Source organism: Gorilla gorilla, chromosome 23 (genome assembly GCF_029281585.2).
Source record: "Gorilla gorilla gorilla isolate KB3781 chromosome 23, NHGRI_mGorGor1-v2.1_pri, whole genome shotgun sequence".
NCBI lineage: Eukaryota > Metazoa > Chordata > Mammalia > Primates > Hominidae > Gorilla > Gorilla gorilla.
This window is the reverse complement of record NC_086018.1, coordinates 20,214,608-20,227,699: the sequence shown is the minus strand read 5'-3', so window position 1 is coordinate 20,227,699 and position 13,092 is coordinate 20,214,608. Positions and strand designations below refer to the sequence as shown.

The 13,092-nt window shown below is 45.3% G+C and overlaps 1 gene segment (V, D, J or C); it reads right to left on the bottom strand.

Annotated features, from left to right (window-relative positions):
• Window positions 1-4,064: 4,064 nt before the first annotated feature.
• Window positions 4,065-8,683, bottom strand: LOC115931975 (immunoglobulin lambda variable 2-8-like). The segment is given in 4 exon segments: window positions 4,065-4,372; window positions 5,904-5,999; window positions 8,323-8,489; window positions 8,606-8,683. Coding segments are annotated over 4 exon segments (333 nt in total).
• Window positions 8,684-13,092: the final 4,409 nt, after the last annotated feature.

Below are 13,092 nucleotides of genomic sequence, written 5' to 3'. Positions count from 1 at the left end.
CCTTGTTCCACCAAGTCCTTCTGAGGCCACCTGAGTCTGGTGCTTAACAGCCCTGGACTCATCAAAATCAGCTTGATTCACGTGCTTGACCCTGTCATGATGTGCAAAAAAATAATTTAAGAACGGGCATTTTTACAATTCACATCGGTGGTGTGTTGGGGAGGAGACAATATTTTAGTGAGATGTCCAGAGTGAAATACATGGTTCATGCCATTTTTCTTGTTCTCACTCAGCTCCAGTAAGTCTGGACTTTCTTTATTTCTCAGACATATTATGTTCTCTTCTGTGTTCCAACCTCCATGTGTTTTTCTCTTTGAAAGCTTTCCTGTGTATATCCCTATTCTTCGCCCAATACCTGCCTAAATGCTAACTATCCTTTCACATCCCCGTACTCATCACTTGTCAAGGAAGTTGTCTCTGACCACCAGAACATTTGGAAACACAGAATTGTAATCTTTTAGCATTTATCAGTAAGAATCCATGTAGTTTGGTATGGGATAGTGAGATTCTCGGCATGTAATAACATTTTCTACAGTATTGGCACCACTAGTCTTATCTTTCATGATGCTCTAGCGAGACTAGAAAAACAGCAAATGGTAATGTTTCCTTACATGAAAACATTTGATGTGACTGCTGAGATGACCATGTGGTTTTGTCTTCTATTTTTGCTACATCGTCACCAGCATTTGTTATTTTTTTGTCTTCTTAATGATAGCCGTCCTAGCTGGGATGAGATGATATCTCATGGAGGTTTTGATTTGCATACCCCTGATGATTAGGGATACTGGACATTTTTTAATTAACCTTTTGGCCTTTTGTATGTCTTTGACTGTGAAAAGTGTATTCATATCATTTGTACACTTTTTAATGCTATTATTTGTTTTCTATTCTGATGAGTTATTTCAGCTCCTTGTCTTATTTTCTTATACTGGATCTTAGGTCCTTTTGAGTTGAATTGTTTGCAAATATTTTCTTTCATTCTACAAGTTGTCTTCACTCTGTTGATTTTTTCCTTTGCTTTTCAGAAGATTTTTAGTTTAATGAAGTCCCATATGTCTAGTTTTTGTTGTTGCCTGTGTTTTTGAAGTCTTAGCTATGAAATTTTTGTCTAGACCAATGTTCTGAAGAACTTTCCCTATGTCCTCTATGTTCCCTCCTAGTTGTTTTATAGTTTTGGGTCTTATACTTGGGGTTTTTAATAGATTTTGAGTTGATTGTTGTATATGGAGAGAGACAAGGGTCTAGTTTCATTCTTCTGTATATGGGTATCCACTTTCTCAGCACCATTTATTGAAAAGTGCACCCTTTTCTCAATGTATGTTCTTGGAATTTATGCTGAAAATCAGTTGGATGTAAATACATGAATTTATTTTGGTGTGTTCTATACAATTTTATTAGTCTCAGTGTCTGATTTTATGCCAATACCATTGATCCTGTTTTGGTTACCATAATTTGTAGTGTATTTTGATTCAGATAATGTGATATATTCAGCTTGGGGTTTTTTGTTTGGTATTGCTTGGCTATTCAGGGGCTTTTGTGGTTCCACATCAGTTACAGAATTTTTTTTCTACTTCTGTGAATGTCATTGGTATTTTGATAGAGATTTGATAGGAGACAATATTTTAATGAGATATCCAGAGAGAAATTCATGGTCTGGAGATGCGTTTGGGTAGTAAGTTTTTTCTTTTAATATTTTATAAATATAGCTCCACATGCGAGCTTCCTGCTCGCATGACTTCTAAGAAGAAATCTGCTCTTATTTGTGGATGCTTAATGGGTAAATAAAATAGAAAGAATGAATAAGACCTACTATTTGATAGCACATCAGAGTTACGTCAATACTATTTGATAGCACATCGATAACAACTTAATTGTACAATTTAAAATACCTAAAATAGTGTAATTGAGTAGTTTGTAACACAAAGGATAAATGCTTGAGGGGATGGATACCCAATTCTCCATGATGTTACTGTTTCACATTGCATGCCTGTATCAAAATATCTCATGTATTCCACAAAAACATATATCTACTATGTTCCCCCAGATGTTGAAGAAAATTTTACAAAGAAAGAAATCTGTTCTTCTTCTTATGTTGTTCGCCTGTACCTACCATGTCTTTACTCTGGCTACTTTTAAAAGTATGTCTTTATCATAGTTTTTTAGCAATATCATTATGATGAGTGTTGGTGTTGTATTATTTGCGTGTGTGTGTGTGTGTGTGTGTGTGTGTGTGCAACTTGTTAAGATTTTTGGAGTAGTAGGTTTCTAGCTTTCAACAAATTTGGGAAATTTTGGCCATGATTCCTTTAAACGGCTTTTCTACCTTTCCTCTCCCCTCACCAATGTTATCTCCTTTCATGCCTTTAATTATACCAAGTAAGTCAGCTTGAAGATGTCCTGAAATTCACTGGTGCTCTCTTCACTTTTTTTGTGCTTCATCTTGAATAGCTTCCATTGCCATGTCTTCAAGTTCACTCATCTATTCTTTCACAGCACCTAACCTGCAATCAGTCTCATTCAGTGCATTTTCTCAATGCAGGTATTTAGGGACCATTTCTAAAAGTTAAACTTGGATTTTTCTTCATGCCTTCCATTTCTTCACTTAACACCTTCAGTCAATCTTCCATCCTCATGAGCAAGGAGAAGAGTTATAAGAATTGCTCCAAAATTTTTGCACACAAGGTCTATCATGTGTGCAATTTTATTGCTACTTTGGATTGATTCATTTTTCTCTGTGTTAGAGCATATATTTTCTTTTTTCCTTGCAGGAAATGTTGATTGAATGCCAATCATTGTGAATTTTTCTTTGTTGAGTTTATAATTCTTTTACATTTTCTTCTCTATTTTCGTCTTTTATTTTTGGATTCAGTAAAGTTACTTGGAAACTGTCTTAACTTTTCTCAGTTTGCTTCTACACTTTCTTAGTTGAGAGCAGAGTAGCCCTATGTCTAGGGCGACATTTTCTCCAATGAGGTGAAGCTCTTCTTGACGAGTCCATCTCATGCCCCATAACTCAGGCCTTTCCTCTGTGACTGGAATGTGTGTGTGTGTGTGTGTGTGTGTGTGCACATGCACGCTCTTTGGAGTGTTCCCTCAAGTGTCTTTCTCTTTCAGAGGGAGTTTCTTTACACACAAGTGCTCATCAGTGCATGAATATTTGCAGACTTCAGAGTTCTCTCCTTGTGCAACTCTCTCTCTCCTCTTCAATACTCTTCTCTCTAGACTGTTTTTTGTTTGTTTGTTTGTTTTTAATTTTTGAGTTCCCTGCAATCCTACTCTGAGAGGGAGGATTCCATGCAGTAGGGTTTCAGGATACATTCTCAGGAAAGAAGTGTGGCGTGTGTGACTGGGAATGTTCTACAATTGAGTGTTCAGCTAGAAGGCACTTCAATTTGATATTCAGGGTCTTAAATTAAAGCATGACTTTCAGATTAAGGCATCAGGGAGTCACTGCCCATGAAACACATTTTGAAATGGGCAATTCTTTGAGCAAAGCTATTCTCTGTACTGCATGGCATTTTCTGGTGGGAAAGAGCTGTGAGAAGCCAGGGCCTCCCTGCAGCCCTGGGTGGATGGTGGGTGCATAAGTCCTGAAAAGGGAATCTGAAGGATGTCACAGTGCACACTATGAAAGGCTTCCATGTTCAGAACATCAGGATGCACAAAGCTGGGGCTTGAGGGTCTCAGTTAAACATGGGCAGTTCAGAGAAATAATCCAGGGTATTTGGGCCACAGAGTAGAGGCACTGTCTTGGGTTCGGTCAACACACAGGAGGAAATTCAGGGACCATGAACACTCAGTAGCTGTCTCCCTCTTACTGTCCTTCCACTCAGGTCATCTTGAGACAAGGTACATCCATTCCAAATAACAGCAGGACAGCCTGGTTCTGCCAGCCCCAAATCCTATCCTGACCTACTCTCTGCAGTCTGCTGGGAGGGCTGGAGGGAAGGGCAGCCTGGAGGACTTCGATCCAGGCGACCCGGGCCAGCCCTGCTCAGTCCTGCTATGGCTGGAGAAAGAGGGTGATACAGACAGTGAAGGTCTTTAGATCTCACTTTCCAATCTCTCTGTGTCCCTGTGAGATGAGTACCACTGTTGTCCCATGAGTGACGGTAATAGTCAGCTTCATGTTCAACCTGAGCCCCAGTGATGGTCAGGGTGGCTGTGTTCCTGACTTGGAGCCAGAGAATCGGTCTGGGATCCCTGAGGGCTGGTTGTTGTTACCATGTATGACCTGCACAGGCATCTGGCAGGGTTCTGCTGGTACCAGTTTGCACCATGGCTTCTTAGGTTTTCTCCCTGGCAGGTTACCCTTGCTGACTCTCCACAGACACTGCTGGCTCTGGAGTCAGGTTACGGGAGGCCACAGAGCCTACAAGAGAGGACAGGAGAGGTAATTATGAGGATAAGGGTCATTCCCAGACCCCACACTCTCCATCACTCCCTGTGCTGAGCTGAAGCTCAGGTCCAGGCTGATCTCTGGTCCTTTGGGGGCTGAGCCCTGGGAGGCAGTTCAGAGAGTGAGGAGGGTGAGCAGAGGAGGGGTCCAGGCCACGGTGGAGATGCTCCAGAGCTCTGTCTCTGAGCCCACAGCGGGGAGGGACCTTCAGCCCTCTCTTATCATAGGAAGGAGAGGCTCTTCATGCAAATCTACTTCTTTTATTCTTGTATCCTTGTTGGGTGGGCTCCCTGATGAGCAGTGAATGCAAATCTACTCCGCATTCCCCAGTGTTCCTGTCCCAGCTCCCATCTGAGCCCTGAGCCTTCGCCCTTCACACTGACAATTTGCTAAGGTCAGAAGAAGGACCAGGTGGGTGTCAGGAGTGGAGAGTAAATTTTACCCAATAGAAGGGGCCTGGGAGGAAGCATCTGTGATGCTCTTCACACTTGAGCACTACCAGGGGACTTGGTGTCTTTCTGAGTCCTCAAACCAAGGTCCACAGTGCCTCCTCTGCCCACAGGAACAATGCCATTCTCTATGTATCACTAGAAAATTCAGAATAACCACTTCTGAGGCTATAGTGTATGCCAGATACATTGCTGAGTATTTTACAAGCATGACCTCAAGAAGATTTGCATCATATAGAATAGGAGGATGAGCAGCCCTATGCTCAAGACTCAATCTTTATTATGGAATTAATATTGGGAGGTTAATGATTCTTCCCCAAGTCCCCAGACAGCAGTGAGTGGAGTCAGGATTGCACCCAAGAGATGCACCTCAGAGCCTGAACTTCCAGCCCCTCCCTGCCCCACCTCCTGCACCGTCCTCCATCTCCTCCTTCTCTGGCACCCAAGGTCTTTGGGGTCCCTTTTGTTTTCATTTGCTAGTGCTACCTTAATGAGATACCAAAGACCTGCTGGCCTAAAGAGCAGACACTTATTTTCTCACAGTTCTGAAGCTAGGGAGTCAAGATAAAGGTGTTGGTGGGTTTGGTTTTGCCTGAGACCTCTCTCCTTGGCTTGCAGGTCGCTACCTCCTTGCTGTGCCATCACATGGTTTTTCCTCCGCATGCTCATCTCTAGTGTCTCATTTCTATGTGTGCAAATTTTCTCTTCTCAGGAGAACACCAGTCAGATTGGAGAAGAACCCACCCTCATGACCTCATTTCCACTTAATCACCTCTGTAAAGGCTGTCTCCAAACTCAGTCACACACTGTGCATTAGAACTTCATTGTATAATTCTGGGGGACACAATTCAGCCAAGAGCTCTCCAATCTACGGACCCAAAAACTCATAGTTTTTGACTTGTAAAGCACATTCACTCCATCCCAACAACCCAAATCCTGAACTAACTCAGCACCAACTCTAAGACCAAACTCTCATTTACATATCATCCAACTCAAGTGTGGATGGGAGATTCACCATGAGGGTTTAAAGGATAACAGCTTTAGGGGGGTTTCACCTCCTCTCCCGTTGTCATCTGGGTGTTCAGAAAAATCCAATTTCCCACTTTGTTTGCAGAGGTTGGAAGAGATGAACAAGTCAGCATCAGCAACATCTGTGAGGTATATGTGGGGAAATCACATCTGTCCACTCTTGAAATAATTTAAATAATCTAAATATCCATAAATTGAATTTAATAATCATTAACCGTGGAATAACTTTGCCAGTGTTTGGAAAAAAAAACAGAGCTGATACAGATAATAGAACAAAAGATACAAGTTAAATTGTTTTAAGAACAGAGTATGTCCCTATTAAGAAAGATAAATCACAGACAGAAATGGTATAGTCAAAAGAAATTCATCACTTATGCATATTAAACTACTATTTCCAATGTTACCATTAAGCATCCTCATTTTGATTGTGCAAATAAAGACTCTCCTAATGGTTATACAAAGTGCATTATTTTTTCTATTTGATATTGAGGTTCCCTTGTGGGGTGAGGGTGATCTTGACTGTAGGAAAGAAGAATGTTCCATGGGATGTTTCCTTATACCTAAAAACCAATTTCATAGGAAAGGTAATTTGCAGCAGAAATCTATTTCCACTAAAAAGGTCCTGTTCTTTTCCTGGCAACTTGCCTTGTGGTCTTTATAGTTTAACATCTCAAGCTCTCTTCCTTATCCCATTGTTAAATTCTGTTCTAGAATTTTCATGGAATATAAGAATATTCAATACATTTAAAATTTAAACTGTTTATTTACTTACTATTCTCAGAACGTCCATGTTCTCTTCTGGTTTTGGCTTCAGTCAAATGCTGATATCAGGACCCTTCCCTCTGAGCCTGCCCTGGATATTCCAGCTTTGGTAGAAGCTTTCTTGACCCCTTGCCCATCCATATCCCTAAGACTTTTCCCTTAGGAGGAGTCTATTCCTGATATATTAAAGCTCTCCCAAAACTCAGAACAAGCAATGCAGATAAAAGTTATGTGACTGTGACACAGGGTTGTCTTGGGCAAACCCATGAGCCCATCAAATAGATGATGTGAGCATGTTCTTATCCAAGGAAAGACCTCAGCCGTATACAGGAGGTGAAATACAGTGACACTCACAGAGAGATCCCCACCTAGATCACATGCTGGTGGAATTTTCAACATTCAGATAACTCTGCAAACCAGGCACCGTTCAACCACATCCTGTGGCCATTCCTGGCCTGACAACTGTTTTTGCATGGCCCAGAGATAACAGGGATTTTTATCATTTTAAATGGTTACATTGTAAATGATGCTATAAGTACCTATGGAATATCCCTGAAGTTGATTCTTGGGCCACAAAGACTAAAATAATTCTTTTTTAAATTTATTTTTATTTGCATTAATTTAATAGAGATGAGGGTTTGCTGTGTGGCCCAGACTAATCTCAAACTCCTGGGAACAAACAATTCACCTGTCTTACTCTTTCAAAGTGCTTCGGATTACAGGTGTGAGCCACTGTGCCTGCCCACAAATACTAAAATTCTCCTTATCTGGATATTTTTTATAAAGTTTACCAAATCCTGAAAAAAGAAAAAGTACTGAACTATTTCTGAAAAGGCCCAAATGTAAGCAGAACAGGAGACTCAAAAATAAAACGTAACAAGGTACCATTTTTCTGTGATAAGTTGGCAAAAATTTCCACTTTCAACAGTGTACTCTGAACAAGTACTTCCAGCTGGCATTGAAAATTGGTACAATTCCTCTGGAGGGGAATCTGACAACAATGGGTGAAAATTACAAACACACAATCTTTCTGACCCGCAATTTCACTTTTAGAAATGAATCCTATGGTCATATTCACACAGGAACTCAAAGGAGGCTGCGTAGGGATGTTCGCTGCACTGTTATTTAAGATCAAAGTTGTGGCGATAACCATTAGACTGTAGTTGCTAAAATTCTACCCACAGTGTAGGGGATGATGATGCATGTAGGGTGAAGACATCCCTGAAAAAAGCAGTGACTGCATCAATCAGGCAGCTCCTTGTCACTGTCCCTGCATTTGAGGAGCTGGGAAGAGTTGCACATTCAGGGACCACAGCACACAAGCATCAGGAAGCTGTCCCTGTCCTAGATGAGAAACCACAGAGCGGGTTTCCTTTTGGAATTCATGGTGGAAAGGGAAGGAGCTGAGAGAGAAGAATTCTCAAGGCCGCACTGCAGGAAGCCGCTTGCACCGGGTGAGAAAGCATTTTCAGAGCAAGGAGGGGACCTGAGAGCCCAGGGCAGGTTTTGGTCTCAGTTCCCCCAGGAACTTGGACCACTGTGGAAAGTGCTGCTGCTTGTATATGAGCTGCAGTAATAATCAGCCTCGTCCTCAGCCTGGAGCCCAGAGATGGTCAGGGAGGCTGTGTTGCCAGACTTGGAGCCAGAGAAGCGATTAGAAACCCCTGAGGGCCGCTTACTGACCTCATAAATCATGAGTTTGGGGGCTTTGCCTGGGTGCTGCTGGTACCAGGAGGCACGGTTATAACCACCAATGTCACTGCTGGTTCCAGTGCAGGAGATGGTGACTGACTGTCCAGGAGACCCGGACACGGAGGGAGGCTGAGTCAGGGCAGACTGAGCCCAGGACCCTGGAAAAAGGAAGAAACACACTTTAGTAAGTCAGTGCTGGGCCCAGGTGAGCCTGAGGAGCAGGAGTTAAGGATCAGCCCAGAGACCGCTGTGGCCCTTTCCCTGGAGGCCTCACCTGTGCCCTGAGTGAGGAGGGTGAGGAGGAGCAGAGCCCAGGCCATGGTGGAGATATTCCGAGAGAGCTGCCTCCTGAGACCCCAGCACTGGGCCTGACCCCAGCCCTGTCTTATCCCCTCTGCCTCAGAGGAGGGCGGGGCCTTTATGCAAATCTGTACCCTGAGCTCCTCTCCTCACTCCACCCTCACCTGGGCCTGGGCTTAGAGACTTCTGCTTCCCTGGACAGCTGGGCTCAGCCGAGGAGATTAAAGTCCCTGTTTGTCTATTCTGATGGCAGGATCTTAATTTTTTTGTACCTGATTTGCTCAGGAGAGAAAATCTGCTGACATCCCTTACCTGAGTGAGCTCCTGGCTCTCAGTGTCTCTGCTGTGTGGCACCTGTGTCTCTGTGGCCCTCCAGGCCTGGGCACATGGCACAGTGCCCTCTGCTTGGCACCCACCTCCAGGCTGTCTCTACTGTCAGGAAATGGGGCTGCCCACCCCGTGGAAACCTCTGCTGGGCATCATTGGTCCCTGGTCTCCACAGCTGCAGCCTCGTCCCATCCCTACTCCCTACCTTTGGTGCTGAAGCATCTGCCGCATTGAATCCCTGGAGCACATCAGCCACCCCAGGCAGTGCACCCACATCCGCACGGGCACATGTGGGAGGGACCCTGTGGAGGGAACAAGGAGCACTGACCAGGGCCAGAGTCCTGAGCCCGAGTCTGCTGCTCCCAATCCTACCCTTCCCACTCATGAGCAGGCCACCTGTCCTTCCCAGCCTCTAGTTCTCAGCCTGAGAAATGGGGACCAGAGAGTCCACTCTGCACACAGGTGATCCATGGGGATATGAGCCGGCAGGTCAAAGGGAAAGTTTGTTACCAGGCCTTTCTGTGTGCATCAGAGTGATATTTATTGTGAATGTTTGATTTATTGAAAGATTTATTTCCATTACTGTGATTTATCTGTCAGGTCACAGAGATGCGTTTCCTGCTTTCTCGCTTTTTCCCATCTGAGCACATCCTCAGGGCAACCTAAAGCTGGCTGCTCTCAACCCTGCGACACTGAAGACACACAGACATTTGATAAATACATTTTTATTTTTTCCTCAAAATAACTTGAATATCTTTTCCTCTTTCCTCATTGCTTATGACAAAATTCTTTTAATGTTTCATATTAAAATAAATATTAATGGATTCAGCTTCCATTTAAATATTATAACATACACTGTCCTGTCTTCCCACCTAGATTCATCTCTGAAACCATGACAAGGGCATGGAGCAGCTGTTTGAGCACCAGGAAAGGAAATGGTACACAGCAGTTTGGGATGGCCCCAGCAGATGAAATAGAACAGTCAGTGTGAGACTCCTGGATTTCCTCCGTGTCCCCTGCCTGGGATCCAGACAGCCCCAAACCTGAAGGGGCACAAGCCTGAAAACAAAAAGAAGTCCAGAAGGCCCTCTTGTTGAGGACTGAACCTGGGAAAGAAAACTTTGGCTCCAAGTGAAGGCTCAGTCCCCTGCACAAGCAGGTGGTTCACACCTGTGTTCTCATCTCTCTCATACCAGCGCCTCTCCCTGGGTTCACACTGATGTCCTATGGAAGGAGACGGGGCTTCCTGTACCAGGTCACTCCACAGCCCCTGTAACCTGAAGCCCTGCAGACCAGCCTTGTTCAATCACAATATGATGTGAGCCTCATGGGAATCCCACTGTCTAGTTGTCATGTTATAAATACAAAGAGAAGAAGTCAATGAGTTTAAATAATGTATTTTATTTACCTAGCATATCAAAAAGAGTATCATTTTCATATATAATGTAAGTACAATTATTTATGATATATATCATATACTTTGCATGGCTATTGTTATTACTTTTTGAAGAATCTTGGAGATTGTGTGGCTGATGGAGATGTGAATGGGTTTCCTGTTGACAAGGGTGGGGTGTGGTGGCTTTTTAAGTGTCAACTTTGATAGGCTGGAGGAGGGGTGGAAAGAATGATTTTTTACTCAGGATGTGGAGTGTGGAGGTAGGCAGTGTCCATCCTGCAGCTCACCCTGTGGGTGCATCTGTGGTCCCTGCATGGGGTGAGGCTTCTCCTCCTGCCCCGGATTTCCCTGCAGGGAGCTCTGACCCCAACTCTCCCTCAGACCCCAGAGCACCTGGCGAGTCAGGCTCCCTTTCCATTCCATACAAATGCAAGAAACACTCAGGTCTTATTGGGCATTTGGATACTCACAGTGCTAATTTAGGAATAAACGGGTGGTTTCCAGTGTGCAGTGGTCTCCTGAGGTCCCTCATGGCCCATGTTGGGGATGGCTGGTGATCTTAATTTGGGTTCCCCGGAAACAGACTCTGAGATGGAAAATTGCATGCACAGAGGATGTGACAGGAGGTGAGGGAGGCAACACCGGGCAGGAGACCCCGACCCTCACTGAGGCCTCAGTCTTTGCTACAGGGAGCTGTGGAGCGGGAAGGATTTTTAGGTCCTCCTATGTTGAGACAGAGTTTTGAGATCTTGGCCTCGGGCAGTCATGAAACCTAAGCTCGCCGAGGAAGGACATAAACCTGGAGGAGGCAGTTTTCTGCGCTGAGCCACACTTCCCAGTGAAGGCACAGCTCTCAGCTGCCACAAGCTCCCATGAGTGCTGTGTGGGTGAGTTCAGAAGAAGAATCTGGGCAGATCCCACAGTGTCCACTACACTGGTTTTTCTGTAGAGAATGGCACGTCCTGAGCTGGGCAGTTCTGGGGACTGATCCAGGATATTCAGGCCAAGGACTGGCTCGTCATGACCTATGGAAATCCAGAGACCAACTCTGTCTGATGATTCAATCAGGCCCCATTTCCCTAAGTCACAACTGAGTCCCCAAACCCCAGTACATCCTGGTCACCTAATTCGTAATCCACTCTTGACACCCCCTCTTCAGAGTCTTCCTGGAGGGCTGGAGGGACTCAGATCCAGGGGGTCTCAGATCCAGGTGAACTGGGCCAGCCCTGCTCATGAATTTGTCCACAGTCTTCCTGGCTGGAGTAAATGTCCAATCTTGGCAATTTCCTCTAAATGATGGATTGTGTCATTAGGACACTAGTTAACTATTTCAGTGAGAATAGTTGAGTCATTTATGAAACCCCTCACCCATGTGGAGTTATCAGGATGTCTGGTCTCATTTCACCCATGGTGCTGATCCTTCTAGGCCATTACCATCCCCACAGTAGACCAACCATTGTCATCCTCAGCTCTGCCATTGTTTATTTATTTTTCCCTTCAATAATTTATGTATACTGGTAAAAAGCACCATGATTCTCTATCCAATGTGATTTTCTGGTGCTTTTTACAAGTTTACATGAAATATTTATGGGAAATTCAACTTTAAACCCCATGGTCTCTGTGAGCATCCCAGGGACACAACCTTTGCATAGGGTGTGGGCTCCGTAGGATGGGTGGTCCCTGGTCCCTGCAATGAGGTGTATCCTGTCAATGAGCCAAAGACCACCTGGTGGCCAGAGCTGTGGCCTGAGGCAGTTGAGAATCCCCTTCCCTGTGGAGAGCATCTCCTCAAGGAGGCTGGGGATGCCCCATCCAGGAACCAGGGCCCTGAATGCACCACCCCACCCACCTGAGACTCCCCTGAGCACAGAAGCTGCCCCCAGAGCCAGAGCGTGCCTGGAACTGGAAGGAAAGGCAGAGGAAGAAGGGGGTGGGGTGTCTCTTGAAGTGCCCAGGATTGAGGGCTCAGCTCCTCAGAACGTTGCTGAACAGAGAGGGACAAGACCCTGAGAGTGGCAGGTAGCCATCCTGGGTGAAGGACTCACGCCCTGGGAGCCCCATCTCCTCACACTGTGTTCCCCTCCTAGAGCACCTCGACCGCGGGGCATCTCCCAGGGAATCCCAGCCCTGTGGGAGCTGCCCATGCTGACAGCGGGCCCAGGTGCCTCCAGCTGCATTTCCCAGGTGAGGCCCTCATGTTCCCCATCTCCTGTCAGTGTCCTGGGTGAACGCTGTGTAAATCTAGCACTCAGGATGGGGTGACTGCAGCCCGAGGGGATAGGATGCACTTTATCGGGCTTCCAGACCCAGGACTGATCCTCAAACACCTCTTGAGCCTTCAGGGCTGGCCTCCCTCTTAGGCTCCTCCTGGGCAGCCCCAGATCTTCTAGCTGCAGCTCTGCTGCCCCCTGCTGGTCAAGAAGAGGGAACCCAGGAGCTTCCTTCCTCCAGGTGACCCCAGGACACCTGACACCTGGGAGGTTGAAAACTATGGAGTCTAGCCTCAGTCTGTGCCATATGTGAACCCCTCTGGCTCAGCACAGAGAGGTGACATATATGGTTGCAGGGAGGTGGGGCAAGTGCAATTCTAGTAACTGAGTCTCAGGTTGAAATGCTCTTCTCTTCCATGGTTTTTGATCACAGAATGGAGAGTGCAGGATAAACTGTAGATCTTCTGTTTAAAATATAAGTCCAGTGAAATGTGATCATATCCACATGTACTCCTGCTTCCCGTGTAT